Genomic DNA, 20,292 nt, shown 5'->3' on the forward strand with positions numbered 1-20,292 from the left:
CATATGAACGCTGCGGAGAAAACGGCGGATTACCAAACACAATCGAAAGCATACAAAATAATAAGCAGCAAATGCTAAATAGAAAAGAAAACAAAAGTTCTAAATAATTAACACAAACAACAACAAAAATCTATACAAATTTTTCTTGTTTTTTAATAAATTCTTTTGAAGTGAGTGCAAAGTCGTGTGAATAGTTCAATACAAAAAAAAGAAAAACACAAAAAAAATGGAAAACGCAGCAGGCAAATGGCAAAAAGTGCAGCGGCGGTGAAGGCGAGGCGAGGCGTCTAGCACCCCCGCAACCCCCTCCCCTTCACACACACATAATAATCCATTGAGAGCACTGTTTCTAGCGCTGAGTGGGTGTTACACACACACACACACACACACACGCTCACACAGACACGCACAGGCGGACGCACATTAAAAGTGAGCGAGCGACAGGACGGCGAAAAACTAATTCTCGAAAGTCAGACAACAACAACAACAACAGCAACAACAACAACAAATAACAAAGCAGCTGCCCAAGGAAACTGATAGGAACAACCCACAAAGCCCACAATTTTCCATAGGGTTCCGTATTGTTGTTGCACTTGTAGTAGTTGCAAGCCTTTGTATTTATTTAAATTGTGTTTTCTTTTTTTCCTTTCCTCTTTTGGTTTAATTTAAACGTGTGGGAGTTTGAGGGCGTGGGCCAAAAAGCTGCAATTTCAAATCGTGAGCTTGCAATTGCAAAAACGGCAAGGATTTCGCACACGCAAGCAACAGTAAAATTAAAAAGAAAAACAGTTGTAATAGCGACAAATTCAAAAAAAAAATATTGAAGGAATTCTTTGCTAAATAGGAAAAAAGAACAGTCAGAGGAACTTTGGCGCACAGCGTTGCCACCCGTTGCAGCAAATGCTGTCAGGCAACGATAACGAGTAACGGGACCTGACGACGCTTAACGAGCTTTTCGCTATTTCGTTCTTCTCTTCTCTTCTTTTCTTTTTCTTCTTTTTTTTTTTTGAGTTGGCTTTCGCGCTTGCCAATTTGTGCTTCCTCTGCTCGGCTGCTCTGCTCGCGCGCTCACGTTGCGCTGGCGTTGACGTTGACGTTGACGTTGGCAGTGCTGTCGACGCAGCTAGCCACATCGTGTGTGCGCGTGTGTGTCTGTGTGTACGTGCGTGTGTGTGTGTTGCTGCTGAACACGGGTGTAGATAAAACGAAGTAAACGTTTTCTCTCTTTTTTTTGACGTCTCGCCCAAAAGTTAGCAACAATTTCTAAAAACAAATAACAATAGCAACAAACAAACTAAATAATCAAACAACAGCATCACCAACAACAATCAACAGAAGCAGCAGCAAGCAGCATCATCGGGACAAGCAGACCAACAACAAACCAGCAAGCAATGCAACACGAACAACATACGCAGCAGCAGCAACAGCAACAACAACAACAGCGACTGTAGTGTGTGTCTGTGTGTTTGTGTGTGTGTGTGTGTGTGTCTGCGTGTTTGTGTGAGTGTGTGTGTGTGGGTGTAGTTTGCACGCGCGACGTGTGTGCGTGTGAATAATGAAGAAGAAGCAGAAGCAGAAACAGCAGCAGAGGCAAAGAGAGGCGCCACGAGCAGCATCGCCGGCAGCGTCGGCAGCGACAGCGACGGTAGCAGAGGCCGAGAGAGGTGTTGTCAGCAGCAGCAGCGGTTGCAGCAGCAGCAATTCGCGACGCAGCAGCAGCAGCAGCAACAACAACAACAACAAATAGCAAAAACTGAGCAGCGTTCGCCAAAACGCATTCAAGACAAATCTAATAACATCTTCATCGTCATCATCATCATCAGCAGCGGTGGCAGCAGCAGCAGCAGCAGCAGCTGCAACAATAACAACAACAATAGCGACAACAACAACGGCAACAACATCAGCTAGGCGACGACAAGCCGTGCAACAACCGCACCAACGTCGAACAACGCCAATTAGCGGCGAGGGCGGCGGCAGCAGCAGTCGCAGCAGCAGCACCAGCAGCAGCACTTGCAGCAGCAGCAACGACAGCAGCATCAGCAACAGCAACAAAAACACCAACAGCAGCAACAACAACAACACCGGCAACAAATAATAACCATAACATCCGCAAGCTGAGCGCCGAAAACATGTCGAAAACAACAACAACAGCCGCAGCAACATCAACAGCAACAACGACATCAGCAACAGCAACAGCAGCAGCAGCAGCAGCGAACAGCATCAATGCAACCGATTTCAGCGCTTTCGATTTTAATGATAGCTCTGATAATTCCGATACGCCTTTGGTGCCACGAGCCCCATTTCTCAGTCGCGCCGCGGCAGCTGCAGCGGCGGCAGCGGCAGCTGCCTTGAGCGCCAGCAGTGGTAGCAACAGCAGTGGCAGCGACAACGCGCCCGACGATGATCACCACCCACAAAGCAACAACATTACAAATAGCAGCAACAGCAACAACAACAACAATAACCTAAGCAATGTCGGCCTGCTGAGTAGCAACAATGTGCGCTGCAACAACAACAACAACAACAATAATAGCAACAATAACAACAGCAGCAGTAGCAGAAGCAGTCGTAGCAGCTCGCCAAGCAGCGACGACAGCAGCAGTGGTCCAACAGCGGCACAGGCAGCAGCAGCCGCAGCGGCGGCAGCAGCAACAACAGCTGTCGTCGCTGCGGCAGTCAACGCATTGCACAATGGCAAGCAACAACAGCAACAACAACAGCAGCAGCAGCAGCAGCAGCAGCAAAATCAGCAGCAGCTTCAGCATCAGCAGCAACATCTCTACAATAATAATAACAACAACAGCAGCAACAACAACAATAACAACAGCAACGGCAGCAGCAGCAACAAGCGTGAAATGGACGAGGAAGATGAGGAGGAGCCGCTGGATGAGGACGACGATGACTACGATGATGATGAAGATGATGACAATGATGATAATGTCATGGATCAGCACATTAACAGCAGCAGCAGCATCAACAACAGCAACAACAACAACAATAACAATAACAACCTGATTGCAGCGCCTATTGCCGCATTGCCCACAGATCTGCGGCACGAGCTTGCAACACATCACGATCATGGCCAGGCGCAGGTGGACTATGACGATCAGGACGAGGATGACGATGAGGAGGACGACGATGATGATGAGGATGATGATGCCGATGCGGATGCTGATGCGGATGCGGCCAGCAGTCATCTCGACAGTCGCACAGCTTTGACACCAGCACAATTGAGCAGCGCTGCAGCCGCTGAGAGCAGCGGCTTGCATATTAGCGCTGTGGCCGCTGCTGCGGCAGCTGCTGCGGCGGCGGCAGCGGCAGCTGCTGCTAAATTGAGTGCAGCAAATGTTGCTGCCTCACAGCTCACAGAGCATCACAGTCAGAATGCAACAGCGTCGGTGCTGGATATGGTCAGCAATGCTGCTGCTGCTGCCGGTGGCAATATTGTCGGACTTGGTGGCAGCAACAGCATTGCTGCGCCAAGCAGCCTCATTGGGGGCAACAGCAACACCAGCTTCTCCACGAACAACAACAGCAACATGGGCAGCACTGTCAACTGTGGCAACAGCGACCAGCAGCTGGTAACGCGACACAGCAGCAATTCACACTCGCAGCAGCAGCAGCAGCAGTTGCAGCTTCAGCAGCAACATCAGCAGCAACAGCAGCAGCAGCAACAGTCGAGCAGCGCTGGAAGCGGCAGCGGCAGTGGCAGCGCTGCCAGCGAACGCCGAAAGTATCGCCACCAGAACTACAGCAAGAACATCTATATCGGCACCAAGAACGCCGAGAAATGGGAGCACATGCGCACTCGGCTGCAGTTCAAGAACGATGTCGAGTTCGTGGCCTATCTGCTGAATCTGGCCGATAACGATACGGATCGCCTCAACAAGTAAGTTTTTAATCGAAACGATATCATAACATAGATATAAAATAATAAACTTGATTCCAAGGAATCCCAAGATTTTGAATTATAGATCATCTGAAAGTCAGTCCCATCCCTCTCACTAGCTAGGGAAATATTTGTCAAGTGTATCCAATAAGTATCCAACCCATCTAATATAGCAGTCATTATACAGTTGGAGATGGGCAAAGAAAGAGAATAAGTCATTTTGCTATTTATGTTAAGGAAGTTCATTACCGGACAGGAAGTCTCAGCTTTGATTGTTTCCCTAACGTCATTTTATCGTTGTTGGACTTTTTTGCTTACCAATCTGGGGCTGGGATAACAAAATAGGAAAAGTCTTAAATCAAGTATCTAATGCTCCCACTTACATAATATGCTTTAATGAAAAGAAAAGTGCTGTAAAATCTTTCAATTTCTCGCATATACTAAAACTAGTTTTTGTAGTAAGTGCAGATAGAAATAGTTGGGGCTATCCCGAAAGACACTAATCTTGCAGGTAGAGTTCTAACACACATCGGTAAAAACATGAGTCCCAAATGAAATCATTCTCATGGCATAATCAAATAATAACCAAAATATCCACTTTGGCAATAACTTCAAGCACAGCAAGTAGTCTTTACGATGCTCAAAATTGATTTATATTTATTTGTAGAAATACTGAAGAGTGTGCGAAATGAAAGCAGCAAATATATTTGTTATCAACTGGAAGGGTCTGACCCTAAAAGTGTGACCCTTATTGCTATCGGAAATCGAAATGTGTCGAACTTGATCTGAACTTATACTGTTACTCTCGCTCTTCTAGTCTCTGATTAAGAAAATATATATACTTTCTGCCCTTTTTACCAATTTTTAATGAGCAATTTGCAACTGCTGATCGATCTATAGCTCGCTAAGATCAAAGCTCCGACGAAATGGCCTCTCTAAAAGCTAACGCTTCTCATTCACTCGATGTCATTTACAATTGCAATACAACCGAATATCAACAAAGAAAGCACAATACATTATGTGGCTTTCTTTCTCTCGTTCTCTCTTTCTCTCAATCTCTCTTTCTCTTTCTCGCCCGCTCGCGTGCTACTCAAAAGCGAATGCCCGTATAAAGGCACATTGCAGAAATTGCGGCGAGGCGCAACGAGTTGAGCTCAGTTGAGGCGAATCGAGGCGAGTGAAGAACAAGAACAAATGCCGCAAAAGGCAGCCACAGAAGATATGGCAACGCTGCGTTGTCCATGATTGTTGATAGTTTGGGGACGCGCACACACACACACACACATAGGAAAGAGAAGGAGGCAACTTTTTGGGCAACATATCAACACAGAAACACATACAGAAATACCGTGGGACCATGTCTGACGCGCTGTGGACTATGCTTAAGGGGGCGGAGAAGAGGGCGACCCCAAAATGGGGTGGATTTGCCGGGGCTGTGGAGGGAGGGGAGGCGCCGTGGCATAAAAGCGAGGCATGTTAAAGCGACTCATGCCTGAGTGCATCAGGCAACTCTCGACAACTCAACCCAATACACACAACAGCCAGCCCCCCCCCCCCCCCCCATGCTGCCAGTGCACCCAGATGCCAACGACAAAGGCAGCAATGGGGCCCAACTTGTGCGGTTGCATGCAACGCAGCTTTCATGTTGCCCGCCTGACACTGCCGGAGCCGGAGCCAGAGTCAGAGCCAGAGCCGGAGCCGGAGCCCGCTGTGTGCAAGCGCCAACGATGACGTCGTTGCAGCCGCCATGTCAGCGGAACCGGAAAAGCAAAACACACACACGCAAACACATACACACAAGCAAGCAGAGAAGCGCACACACACACACACACACAGAGAGGAAAACAGAAGCACGCTGTGGCACATACTCAAGCAACATTGTGCAGAATGCGGTTGTCGTTGTTGCAACAACAGCATTTTGCATGCATTTGCATGCCATGCTGCCCAATTGCTGTATATGTATCTGCGAGAGTGTTAGTGTATATGTGTATATACATATATATATATATATATATATATATATATATATATATATATATATTTATATATATCTATATAAATCTGCTGCTGCCAGCAGCCCAAGCCACCCATCCAAAAGCGCGGCATGTTTCCCAAAGTTATTATAGCCGTTGCTGTTGCTGTTGCCTCTACCTTGCCACGCCTTGAATGCAACTTTGTTGCATTGTTGTTGCAACTATTTGGCGCTTTGTGCTCTCCTCCTTTCCTCCCGCTCAGCCCCAAAAATTGAAGTTTACAATTAGATTTCAGCTAGGCGACAAAATGCTTTAATTGATTATATCACCACTGATACAAGATATTATATATGAAACAAGGACGTATCCATTACACCCAACATAGATCGTATGAGGCTGTATTATACAGTTGCAGATAAGTAAAGGGCGAGTATGTTCACTGTCTCATTGAAAGTTTCAGCATTGATTGTTTCCCTCAGCTCATTTGACGACGATCAGTGTACACATGGATTAGTTGCTGGCCATTGTGTCTGGGGCAACAAAGTACGAAAGGTCTTAAATCAAGTAAATATGCTTTAATTGAAGCCACTACAAGTAATTGAAACGTACTACAATTCGAAAAGCCAATTTCTAGGATATTCCAAAAAAAAAGAAGCAATATTTCAATTAATGAATTCTAATATTAAAAACATATTTTATCACTTTAAGAATAACATCGGAATACAATTTTGCTGAAACTCTATGAATGATATATATTAACTAAAACTACAAGAAGTTGTGTAGAGGAAGAGGCAGGAGGAGGTAGCACCTCTGACTTCATATAGTATATATATTCTTAATCAATATCAACAGCCGTGTCTGTAGAGAAATTAGCAAGTTATACGATAATCACCTCATACTCAGATAAAATTTGTCTCAATTTATTGAATTGATTGATTTCCGATCGGAATAGAAACAACTCACAGACACAAGGATAAATAGATATGCATCTATATTACTTCAATGTGCTGGTTGGATAGGATCTCCTAAAAAAGCACTCTTAATTACAGTAGGTGAGGCTACAACATTCTCAATTTCGCTTGAATCAAAAGGACCACTTTTCGCCAATAACACCTTACGATTATCGGTTGCTGATGAAGGGTTCTTCAATTCTAAACACCTTTCAACGTTTTTTTTTCTGACCTAAGAGCATTTGTAAAGAAGTTCTGGGACAAAGATCCAATTCATGTGGCTATCCAATTGTTCATTTTTTCCTCGATATTATTTCATTTTAAATTCACAAGTAATTGTCTTCTTATCTATTTTATTGTCCATTCCTTCTAGTTGTTGATCGATATTTGAAACACCAATAGCATCAAAAGTGATCAAGTGATCAGCAAAGCTCTGCAAAGGCTCTTACCCAGTCTCACTTAAGCTAGCCTTAATTCAAAACAAAAAAAAGAAAAGAAGAAAAAAAGAAAGTTTATCTGATATATTGTAATTTTTAGCATGCTTCCCTTGGGTTCCATTGCACATTTTCCCACAGCTAACACACTCCACAGATTCGTCACACACACACACACACACACACAAACACATGCACACATCGAGGGAGAGACAAAGTTGTTGTACAACAATTTGCAATAGCTGTGCCTGAATGTTGCCGCTTCCTTGCCATATCTTTTCCTCGTTTATTTCGTGTTGATTTCGATGCTCGCATTTCGCTCATGTCGCCAATTTCTGCGCATTTTCCACATTTCGCCAAAAAGCACAACCGTGGGGTGTAACGGAAGGGTGTCAAGGGGACTTCGTGTGTGTGTGTGGGTGTGTGTGTGTGTGTGGGTGTGTGTGGGTGTGTGTGGGTGGGTGGGTGGGTGTGTGTTTGTGTGCGTGTGTGTGTGCAGGGAAGAATGTACATAATGCGCCAACGAGTAACGCACACGAAACGAGCGCCAGGGAATTGAAATCAGATTCCGAATCAGCCCCCCATTGAAACCCATCCTCCCACAGCTGAAAGGCGCACGGCGCACAGCCCAAAGCCAACCCCCGCGACGCCCTCAAGCAGCACATTAATGGCATTGCGGCGACACATACGTATACTCAGTGAAGGGAATTGCTAGAGAGAAAGCGCCTGCTCTACGGCACTGCAGAAACAGAAACCGAAACAGAAACAGTAACCAGAACCAGAACCAGAACCAAAAGCACAACCAGAACCAGAAGCAAAAGCAGAAGCAGAAACAGAAACAGAAACATAAACACAAAAACAGCCAAACAGCAAGTTTCAGCTCGCAACAGAGCTAAGAGACGATGACGATGACGATGCCGAGGCACGAAAGGGAAAATTGGTTGGGAAATTTGACGGGGGAAGCGGGGGAAGTGGGGGCGTAGGGGGTGCCGGGGTGTTTTTTGGTCTGTAAGTGACAAAGTGGAGCAGAATGAGTGGGCATGGGAAGGGGAGCACTGCTTGGCTGCCTGACTGCCTGACTGCCTGCCGGTTGTTTCTCTGGTGCTGGGCGCTGTTTTCGATATTGTTGTTAAAGTCCTAAGGTGGAGGATTTAATGAAGGATAACACAAATAAACAGAAATACACACACGCACGCACACACAGACAGTTGCACCATGTTCGCGTTGCCGCGAACCATGTGCAATTTTCAGCGTTGCCAACTACAAAAACAACAATCACAAAATCCAACGATGAATTTCCTTTGCACGAAACAGTGGACAATAGGTTAATGGCAGGGGCTGTAGAAGGGGTGAACGGTTGGGTGGGGGGGTGGAGGGATGGAGTGCGGAAGGGGTGTTGAGGGTGTTTACGTATGCAAATGTATGGGTTCTGTACCCTTGCAGTGACCAACTGCCAACCAGGCACTCTCAATATAAAAATGCAAAAAAAAAATGATGCAAAAAAATGAATGCGCAAACAAATATGGGATGGCATGGGAGTATTGGGAGAGGGAGGGGACTTGGTGCAAGTGGAAACATTGACTGCAACAGCAGCAACTAGTTGCGCAGCTTTGGTGGAAAATAAAAATGTATGTATAATAAACGTTCGAATAGTTGCCATCGGACTATTAATAATACCGATTGGATAGCCCAACGTAGTATGATAGTCGAGTAGTATATATGGGTATACCCTATTTGTGGTATTCCAGTGGTATTCCACTGATAATTGACGTGCTTCTGGTAAATAGATATCCTTAATAGGTATCCAAAAAGACTTTTCTCTAGTAGATATTGCATAAAATATGCATATAAATGCCAGTCACAAATATAAGTAATACAACTAAATATAGTCATGAATGCCAAAACAATATTGAAGAGCTCTGTATTCGTATAGAAAATGTTCTTTGTGATATCCGATAAGACAGTCCCAAAAACAATTCAGTTGATCTGTGTGTTCAAAGTAAATAAACAACTTAAAAATACACTTTGCGAACGACTTTTATCGATTATAATAATTAACATTTAGATAATAGTGTCAAATGTCTAAGAACTAAGTGTTAAATAAAACCAACGACTTAAAAAACTTATTTGGTTGGAGAAACAGCCCAAAAATGAAGTTTGAATTTGTTCCTTATTTGTCATACTTCTTAATCTAGACCACGTTTCATACAAATTAAATTCATGTTTTAGAGCTTCTTAGGGTTTTTGAAAAATACTCAATTGAAATTAAGACTTATTATTATTTCATTATTTATATTTTCTTTCGTTGAAAAGCTTTCTGAGGTTGGGGGTGGGCTTGAGTAGAGTATATATATATTTATATATATATATATATATAATAGAAGTCCTACAGCTGCTGCTGCTGTCGCTATCAATTGCTGGCAGTGGTCCAGCTCACATTTTGGCAGTCAGAGTTATGTACATTGGCCAGCCCCTTTGCCGCAAATCAGCGAAATTAATTAAATGCAAGACAGAGAAATCGAGAGAGAGAAAAAGAGAGAGAGAGAGAGCGAAGTGAGAATGAAACGAGACCCACGACTACGATGACTTGTGGGATGGGGTGTGCGGTGGGATAATGGAGTGAGTACAGTGCAGATCTACGGCTGCTGGCCTGCTGGGCTGCTGGGCTGGGCGTTGGAGTTGCGTGAGTGGACGTGACGCCAAGCCATGGCAACGGGACACCAACGCATTTTGTTGACCCACTTTTTGCATTTTTGCACCACAAATCAATTCTCTAGCTGGGTCTCACTCTTTGTACGTCTCTCTCTCTCTTGCAGCCTGCCACCACCGTCGCCGGCACACACGCCCACCAAGGGATTCGATGGCAACTTCAAGCTGGAGCCGAATCTGAGTGTCAAGGATTTTGCACCAACGTCGGAGAGCATCAACGGCAATGGCAATGGCAGCTTGGAGTCCAGCGGCATGACTGGTGCCCTGGCCACGCCCACACCAACCCAACGCAAACGCTACAAAAAGCGGGTGCAGTTCACCACAGATTCGCTCAATGGCTATGCGGGCGCCAAGGGCAGCAAGGGCTCTGCAACAACCGCAGCTGGAGTGGCAACGGGAGTTGGCGCCGGTGTCACAGCCGGTGGTTATCATAGCAGCAGTAGTTTCCCAACGACAGCCAAGTCGAAAAAACAGGATGCCAAAGCGGCTGCGGCGGCATTCAAAGCAAACGCTGCCGCAGCGGCGGCGGCGGCGGCAGCAGCAGCGGCAGCGGCATCTGCATCAACAGCATTGCCCGAGGTGCTCGACTGTCGCATTGCGGAGAAGATCAAGAGTGAACTGGAGGCCAGCAGCAAGGAATCGTTGCCAAGTGCACTCTGCCTCAAGAAGGCAGCAGCAGCAGCGGCGGCGGCAGCAGCCGCAGCAGCAGCGACGCAGGCGCCCCACAGCGATGAGGATGACGATGACGAGGAGGAACACCATCGTCATCATCGTCACCATCACCATCAGCAACAGCAGCAGCAGCAGCAACAATTGGCGGACAATGCTAATCCCGCGACAGCAACGACAACAGCAACTGGCCTGGGTGCGGATGCAGTGGATGGCAGCGCCGTTGCGAGCAATGGTCCCGGTCTGGGTCATTTCCATGTGCGCTCCTTGAAGGGCAACAAGAAGTCTCAATCAGCCAAAGCAGCCGCCGCAGCAGCCGCAGCAGCGGTTGCAGCAGCAGCTGCTGCGGCGGCAGCAGCAATGATGCCACCGAACAGCTATGATGAGCCCGAGGATGATTTGGCTGCTGGGCCGGGCATTGACGATGACGATGAGGACGATGAGGAGTTAGACGAGGAGGCGCTGGCTCGTGAAATGAAAATGGAGCAGAACTTTGTCGAGGAGGAGGATGAGCATGATATCGCGTTTCGATCGCAGCAATCGTGCCGCGAGTGCTCCATCTCGCATGACCACAAGCTGTGCCCGCTGCGCAATGCCTGCGGCAATGTGACAGATGCCGTGGATCTGGCCGAATGGATCGAGCGACGTAATCTGGAGGCGCTGGCCAAGCTGAAGGCAGACGCACAGCGTCAGGCGAAGCATGGCCGGCCACGGCACGATGACGATGAGGATGATATGGAGGACATGGACATGGACATGGATGAGTCATCGCAGCTATCGGAGCTGGAGACAAAGCCGCTGATTACATTTGCGGAAGCTTCGGTGCCCGCCGAATTCGAGCTGCACAACGTGGAGCCCAATGTGACCGGCGTCTTTGCCCGCACCGAAGTACGGGCCTACACCAAACTGGGTCCCCTCATCGGGCAGCCGGTGCAGACGGGCGAGGTGCGCGAGGGCAGCGACATGAAATGGATATTTGAGATTTGTGAGGCTGGCGCCGATAAATCCTATCTGCTGTGCTGCGATAATCCCAATGCCTCCAATTGGCTGCGCTTCATCCGGCCCGCCCCGAGCTACGAGGATCGCAATGTCAATCTCGTCTCCATCGATCGACAGGCATATTTTGTTAGCTGTCGCGATCTGCGCAACGGTATGGAGCTGCTCTATTGGAGCGACGATTGCAACACCATGTGGCGCAAGAAGCACACCGAGAAGATAAGTAAGTTGTCAGATAAGCACATACTCTGCCTATGGTCATGCAACCGCCTAGTTATTCATTCAATCAAGTCAAATTTTGCTCAAACATATTCTTAACCAATGCTAAAAGCTTCTTCAATTGAGCTTCATGTTAAGTGTCAAAATCGAACTGTATTTAACTGACATCAAGCTACAAAATACAATTAATCTTTTTTGATTTTTATATATGTATATATTTTTTTTATATATGTATTTGTTTATGTGCTCATTATATATATACTTGACTCATACTCTATTTTACTCTTTGGAAAAAACAAAAACAAATCCAGATTGCGGCGGCTGCAATCTCAAGTTCGAGCATCCGCTTTACTATCGGACGCACTGCTCCGTTTTTCATGATCCATCGATGAGTCTCACCATACGAAAGTATCACTGCAAGGTGTGCGGCGAAGCGGTGCTGGGCAAGGACAATATCATGAAGCATGCGGCCGAGAAGCATGACGGCAAGGGCGCCTACCAGTGCCAATACTGCAACAAGTTCTTCCTGCGACTCAACTATCTGGAGATGCATCGCACCTATGGCTGTGCATCGAATCCGAATCGATCGCGGCCCGTTTGCGATTTCTGTGGTCGCAAGTTCTGTCAGCCGCAGAAGCTGAAGGCGCACATTAAGCACGTGCACAGCGGTAAGTAGCGAATGCCACGCCTCTATCGTAGACCGTAAATCGTAAATCGTAAATCGTAAATCGTATTGTACATACATACATACATATTTACGTAAATGTGTAATTACTACTTACATGCATATACGTACATAGCTGTCTGAATATCGTAAGCGTATGCAAGCGTCTAGCGGCAAATATTGAAAGCTCGTATATCGTAAATTATACATGCATACATATTGTAAATCGTATATCGTAAACTCGCATATGTACCACTACTACTACTACTACGTCGTTATACCGCTTCTCCATATACTAATAAACACTCTTAATCGCTCCCTGCTCCCAACCACACACACCCACCCACTCCCCTCCACCAGCCCCTCACAAAGAAACCAAAAAAAAAAAAAAAACAAATGCTAACTAACGAATAACGTATGTACTAATATCGTATAAAATAACGCAAATCGCTTAGCCGTAACTACTAACTAATCATTTAAGCACACAATAACCATCACCAATCACCAATCAACAATGAACAATCACCAATCATAAATCACCAATCACCAATCACCAATAACCATACAAAAAAATAACCACAACACACGCATCTGTGATCGATCGCTCATCTTCATGCCTCTTCAGTTATACATATGCCCAATTGGTCGATAACATTTTTATCAACTTGCTTATCATTTGTTTACGAATTTACTAACTTTTCGGTTGATACATCTAACATAATATGTACATTAAACATTATACTGAATGGCATCTAAAGTTAATCACCGATTTCAATTGGCGACTAACTAACTCCAGATAGCCAGCAAATTAAGGGTACCTCACTAACCATCACTAACCCAAAAGTGGCCCAGCAGTAATTATATAAAAATAAATAAACACAGAGCACTTTTTATATGCAAAATGTTGCGTAGTATTATTAGTACTAGTCGGGTAGGCGATAATTTGTTTGGTTTCTTACGCGATAACGATCTATCGGGGCTGACACAGAATTTTCGGCTTATCAAACAAATCAAGGGGTCAAATTAAATAGTTAGACTAGTTTCTTTAAGGAATCTCTTTTATGTTCTACTAGTTTCAGCAAGTTGGCTGCAATTTAATCAGAATAAGAAGAGCTTCAATTATTGACGGCTTTAAGATCGATTATAAAACATTAATTGACTATTCATTCATTAATTAGTTCTCAATAACACAGATGCAATAATAATAAAAAAAGATGACGGGTTTCAAATAGATATCAGATTCTTCAAACGTTTCTTACGGATTCGATGCACATTGGTGATTGTGCATTGTGCAGGCCCTCAACTTAAGAATACTATTTGACAATAGATCCTCAATTAGTTGAGCCACTCAATAATACCATAATACAACCGTAATACAACCACACACACACCACACACCAGAAGCATCAGAACACATTCGTAAACTGCATCATTGTATAATCGCTTTTAGTGAATGATTTGCTTTGTGTTTTTGATTTGGGTTTGGTCTTTGTTCTTGAGTTCTTCTTAGTGCTGACTAGAGCAGCATTATGTAATATATTTGTATAAATATATATTTATGATTTTATTATTCGATCTAGTGAGTTATGCTTTTTGTATGTTTCGGCTTAAGTTTTGTTGTGGTTTGTTGTATTCGTTTGCTGTTGCGTTCGATTCGATTTACCTATGAATTTTCTGTACTCACTAATTTTCTTTCAAAATCACCACAATCCGAAAATTTCATTTTCTTCATACAATTTCATTTTAGATATGGCTGAAGTTTTACGAGATTTTCAGTGTAAATTATGTTCAAAACTTCTAGGATCGCGTGCGGCATTGCAGCGCCACTCGAAGGAGGTGCACAGCCGCAACTCAACAGTGGTGAGTTGTCCGCGATGCCAGAAACTCTTCCAGAATCGCAGCAACCTGAAGATTCACATGCTCACGCATTCAGGAGTCAGGCCCTTTAAGTAAGTGCTTCCAAATCCAAATCCAAATTCCATTCCCAATCCCATTTCACAAATCAAGACTCATTTCGAACCATTAAACATCATGGTGCCTTTTACAGGTGTGCGGAACCAGAGTGCAATGCTGCCTTCACCACAAAGCAGTGCCTGCAATTCCATTATAAGAAGGTGCACAACTATACCCAGGAGCAGATGCCAAAGATTGAGCGCAGCGTTGCCTACACATTCGATGCCTATTCGGGTGGCATGAAGGTCGACTTTTTGGGTAAGCCAGTGGGTCAGGCGCAGTTGGCAGCAGCTGGCCCTAACGCTGCCCTCCTTCCCTCCCTTCCCACAGAGCAAGCACCGCGACGTCGGCGCAAGAGTCTCGAGGATCAGAACCAGAACTCCATGCTCAGCAGCTCGATGCAGAGCGACACCGAGTACAGTGACGACAACATCTTCGAGGCCATCAAGAAGAGCGGCAAATCCATTAAAGATCTGTGTCGCAACGAACCAAATCTATCACTGCTCAGCTCCAAGATCTCCAGCATCTTTGGTGAGAAGGGTCCGCCCGTACCAGTTCCGGTCAATGCCGTTGGCTCCTCCATCTCTGGGCGTAAGCGCAAACGTAAGAAGGAGTCAACAACATCGCATGCCAGTCAACATCAACAGCAGCAGCAGCAGCAACAACTGCAGCAACAGCAGCAGCAGCAGCAACACGCCCAGCAATGCCACCAACAGCAACAGCAGCAACAGCAACAACAGCAACAGCAGCAACAACAGCAGCAGCAGCAACAACAACAGCTCCATGGCGGACATTTGGATCAATCGCCTTCTCATCTGTCCCATGCACATCAGCAGCATCAACAGCAGCAGCAGCAGCAGCAACAGCAGCAACAGCCTCAATATCATGCTCACAGCCATACCCATGCGCATGCACACGCCCATCAACAACAGCAGCAGCAGCAACAGCAACAACAACAACAACAGCATCAGCAGCAGCTGCATGATGCAGACGAGGAGGAGGAGAGTGTACGACTGGAGCAGGTGCGCCGCAAGCAGAATGCGCAGCTTAGCCTCGTCGAATCTTTCTTGACCACAACGGCACAACGTCTGAGCGCCCAGCAACAAGTGCAACAAGTGGTTGCCGCTGCAGCCGCCGTCTCCGCAATGGCCGGTGGGGAAGATCCCGCCAAGCTTGGCCATATGATGGGTCACATGGGTGGCGTAGGTGTTGGCCTGGACGATGACGATGATGACGATGAGGATGACGATGAGGCCACAGCGCACCATCATCACCATCAGCAGCAGCAGCAGCAGCAACAGCAACAGCAACAGCAGCAGCAGCAGCAACAACAACAGCATCAGCAGCACCATTCACATCAAACGCATCCGCACCACGCCCACACGCATCCACATCAGCATGGCCAACAAGCGGGTCCACAGACGCACAGCGATGCCAGTTATCGCCATTCGAGCGGCATGAATGCAGCCCTCGGTCAAAATCTGGTCGTCAGCAAAGGTAGCAAAAAGTGGATCGGGGCCGATGATCGTCATTTGAGTGACGGTGGCGATGTGGGCAATGATGCCGCTGTCGGTGGTCCAGGAGGTGGTGGTGGCGGCTCGGGTTGTGGCCAGCTATCGAGTGGTGGCAGTGCTGGCCAGGATCTGGGCTTCGCCGTGCCCCCGAGCGCTGTGGATGAGCACAGTAAGCTACTTGGCCAGAATCGGGATTTCCTTGCGCGTCTCATGAGCAGCGCCACTGCCAGTCATGCCAGCCATCAACACCAACATCAGCACAGTGCCCACAGTCGCGAAGAGGATGAGAACAGCTCCTTCCTGGATGTCGTCGAGTCGAATAATAATGCAGCAGCTGCTGCTGCTGCAGCTGCCGCGGCCATGTCACAATATCATCACAGTGCTTCAACGAACGGTGGAGCAGCTGGTGGTGCGGCCTCCACTGGTGCGAGTGGTGGTGCTGGCGGTCACACGCCCACCAGCTCAGTGCCCGCCGCCGTCGAACCGCCGCAAATGCAAATGAACTCATTAAGCCACTCGCAATCGTTCATGAGCTCGTTCTACAACAATGCCAATGCAAGACTGAGCGGCGCCGGCGCTGGCGTTGGCGCCAACTCCTCCTCGGCCAGCATGCTGGTGGAGGCTGCCCTCAACTCCGTTGGCAATATGATTGACAGCGAGAGCAATGATCTAAAGGTGAGCTTATGTTTCTAATTCTATGTGCCCCAAAAATTAAAGCACGAGCAGATTCCATGTGGGCTAAAGGGTTCATTTCCCATCCTACATGTTCTTGATCATCATCAACAGCATCAACTATGTTCGTGTGTCTGTCTGTCTGTCTGTCTGTCCTTCTGTATGAATGTCGCTTACTATGAGCTAGGGACTTTGAACTTTGAATATAGGTTCACCCATGGCTGAGACATAGTAAATTTAGTTCAATTTATCGGTGACTTAACCTGTTTCCTGTTAACCTGTTCAATCATAACCGATAACCGCGAGCAATTGAAAGATAAAGCTCTCCAATTCGATTAGATTAGATTAGCCAAAATCTCTGTAGATTTCTGGAACATCCACCTCAAATTTTTGGATACCAAAAACCAAATCCTACCGTTGCGGAATCTGACATGTATAAAGCTAAGCGGCTGAAATTGCTTACGTCTGCTTGATTGATTGATTGATGTACGATCTTGGAATTTAATAATAAAATGTTTTGGATTTGCGATTTGCCAGGTACCCACCGACAACCACATAAATAGCGATAGTCCGATGAGTGCGCATGTGGATGCGGAGGCGCAACGCTTTGGCAGCGGCGGTGGGGGCAGTGGGGCGAATGGCGCCGGCATTGGGGGCATGGACAACCTGGAGAACGAGCTGAAGATGATGAAGAATTTGGGCAGCTTTCCCATGCAGATACCGCCGTTGCCTATGTTCCAGGGCGCTTGTCACATATCGCCCAGTGCGTCGACGCCCACCAATCCGCAGAGCAACCAGAACCAGAACGATGTCGATGTGGACGCCGGCAGCACACCGCGTCCCCAGCATCCGGACTCCGATGGCTTCTCCTCGTCGCATCATCGTACGCCGCCGTCGCCGCCGCCCATATCACCGGGTCGTGACTATGGCGGCATGTTTGGCGCCGGCAACGGCACTGGCGGCCCCGGCTCGAACAGCACACCGGCTGGCAGCTCGAGCGGGGGCGGCGGTGCCCAGTCGGGCGGTAACAATCTATCTGCATCGTCACCACTGCCGGCACTGCAGCCGCAGCGACGGAACGCGTCCAGCGTGAGCAGCACATATCCCGAGCATGAGCTCATCTCGCCCGCTTCCTCGCCGAGTATACCGCGCTACAATTTCAACGGCGACATGATGCGTCACAAGCGGGCCGTCCAGGACCAGGAGCAACAGGAGCGACGCCACAATATCTCGCGGCACAATCAAATGTCCAGCGACGAGGAGAACAGCATCATGCCACAAAACAGGTAAGTCGCCGAGCAGAGTCTCGCACATTTGCCACAAGATTCACGACTTCTTCTCCTGCAGCGCTGGTCAGGATATGCGCATGAAGTTCCCACAATCGCAGATCGATCTCATGTATTCCAAGTACGAGAGCATGGCCAGCAATCTGAAGTACAACAGTCAAGACCTGGACTCGCCGGCCGAGTATCGTCAGAGTAGCAACAGCAATGCGGCAAGTGCGGCAGCTGCTGCTGCAGCGGCGGCCAGTGCTGCCAACGATATGTCCGATCTGCAGGGATTGGACATGAGCTCACGCTCGAATGCGTCCAGCAACTATCATCATAACTTCCAGCTGCCGAGTAGCCGTTACCATCATCACATCTATGACATACTCTCGGATCGGGAGCAGAGCCAGCAGGCACAGGCGCAACAGCAGACGCCCGCTTCGGTGGTGCACCAGCAGGAGCATGGCAGCCATGGCGGGCACAGCAGTCAGCTGCAGGCCATGCAGCAACATCAGTCGGCTGCCATGCACAACATGCTGACGGAGCAGTTGGGCGAGCAGGAGCACGACCAGACCACATCGGTGGACCTGAGCCGCACCGCCAACTATGTGGTGTCATCGCCGCCACAGCTGCCATACAATCATCCACATCACGATATGCTGCGGATGGCATCGCTCGATCTAACACCAAACACGGCCAATATGGCGGTGGGCAACAATCGATCGTTTTTGTCGTCGCAGATGCAACACCAGAGCCGCGAGAGCCTCGAGCATCATCGACTGCTGTCGACGGTGGAACAGCATCGCATACTGGCAGCCTCGAATGCGGCAGCGGATCAGCATCGTTTGCTCGTCGATCCCACCGCCCATTTGCTGATGGAGCAAAATAATCGACTGCTGGGCACCGCGGATCAGTCTCGTCTCCTGGGTGAATCGGCGGCTGCAGCTGCCCAGAATCGTCACATGGCCAGAAGCTTTGGTGCCTACCATCAGGTGGCATCGAGCAATTATCATCCGGGCGTGCGACCGCCGCCGGTGCTGCCATCGGCCAATCATCATGCTTCCAATCCTTCGAATTATCATCCATTTCCCGCCTACTATTAGGTGGCGCTATCTGGCGGCCAGCACTGTTGACTCTCATAGATACCAATCTCTGTCCCCAGTTATCTAAGCTATAATATATATATATATATATATATGTATATATATATATATATAATTGCTCAAACAACATATTTGCGAGATATACGATTTGTTCTTTCTTCTTTTCTTTTCTTGGATTTTGATTTGAATGATTGATTGATTGATTGCCACCTGCCAGATGATGCGACTTGGAAGGGGGAGGACCCGTGGCGAACCGGGACTATATATGTGCAATTCAAAAATCAGATATTGTTTTATTAAGACGCGCTCCTCGTACAGAAATTGCAAACAGAAATGGCAAACAGATTATGTACGATTACTATCCACGAATCATTGATTTCATATATACATATACATCTATATATATATATATATATAAATAGTTCAATTTCAAATGTATGTTTCAAACGTAACAATTTTTGGTTCCTCGGTTTTCTTCGCATGTAATTCTACTAACATACCACAAATAATTTATTATAAGCTATAAAGAAAAAACAATTAAGATGTCATTACGTTTAGCTTCTTAACTACTACTTGGATTATATGTGAAAACTTATAAGCACGCATATAAAAGAAAAAAATTAAAACCAAAAAGCGAAAAGCGAAAAATAAAACGACAACAACAACCATAATGTGTGCCAATATGTTTAGGTGTAAATTGTTCTTTTTTTTCACTGCAGCTGGCAAACGACATTTATATATATATATATATATACATTCACACATATATTAATATATATGTATGATTCCGTAACAATAATAATATGTATAGATGTACATGTAAAAAGGACAAAATTTAAATATTACATATAGATGGAATAAAAAACGAAATGGAAATAAAAACATAAATTTAAAATATAAATATAAATATAAATATAAATGTATAATTTTTAACGATTTGCGGCTGAGTTTGTATAAAATAGAGATTGTATAAAAGCTGGATAAACAAAACAAAAAAAATAAATTCACACAATACACAGAAAAAAAAACATACATTGCTATTTTTACACCGGGAGAAAAATCCAAGAAGTCAAAAATTATAAACGAGTACAAAGTGTTGAGCAAAAGTTGAGTGAAAGGCCATTTCAATAAAAAAAGAAGTTTTAAAACGAAAAATGAAAAAAAAAAAAAACACCCAAACGCAAATATCCAACAGGCCATTACAAACTCAGCGATAAAGAAATGAGAAGAAATAACAAAAATAAATATAAAAATACCAATGAACATATAATGAATACCA

General features: G+C 46.3%; 1 protein-coding gene across 1 annotated transcript; it reads left to right on the plus strand.

The window, feature by feature from the left end:
* Positions 1-1,543: 1,543 nt before the first annotated feature.
* LOC6565316 lies at positions 1,544-19,079 on the plus strand. The gene is made up of 12 exons (XM_043216218.1): positions 1,544-1,717; positions 2,064-2,726; positions 2,805-3,889; positions 10,063-10,727; positions 10,797-11,843; positions 12,151-12,507; positions 14,251-14,452; positions 14,551-14,714; positions 14,787-15,731; positions 15,786-16,645; positions 17,180-17,928; positions 17,990-19,079. Exons 1-12 carry the CDS (start codon positions 1,556-1,558, stop codon positions 19,011-19,013), a joined length of 7,923 nt encoding a protein of 2,640 aa, XP_043072153.1. The 5' UTR covers positions 1,544-1,555; the 3' UTR covers positions 19,014-19,079.
* The last annotated feature ends 1,213 nt before the right edge of the window (positions 19,080-20,292 follow it).

Source organism: Drosophila grimshawi, unplaced genomic scaffold, assembly GCF_018153295.1.
Source record: "Drosophila grimshawi isolate 15287-2541.00 unplaced genomic scaffold, ASM1815329v1 contig_848, whole genome shotgun sequence".
Lineage (NCBI taxonomy): Eukaryota > Metazoa > Arthropoda > Insecta > Diptera > Drosophilidae > Drosophila > Drosophila grimshawi.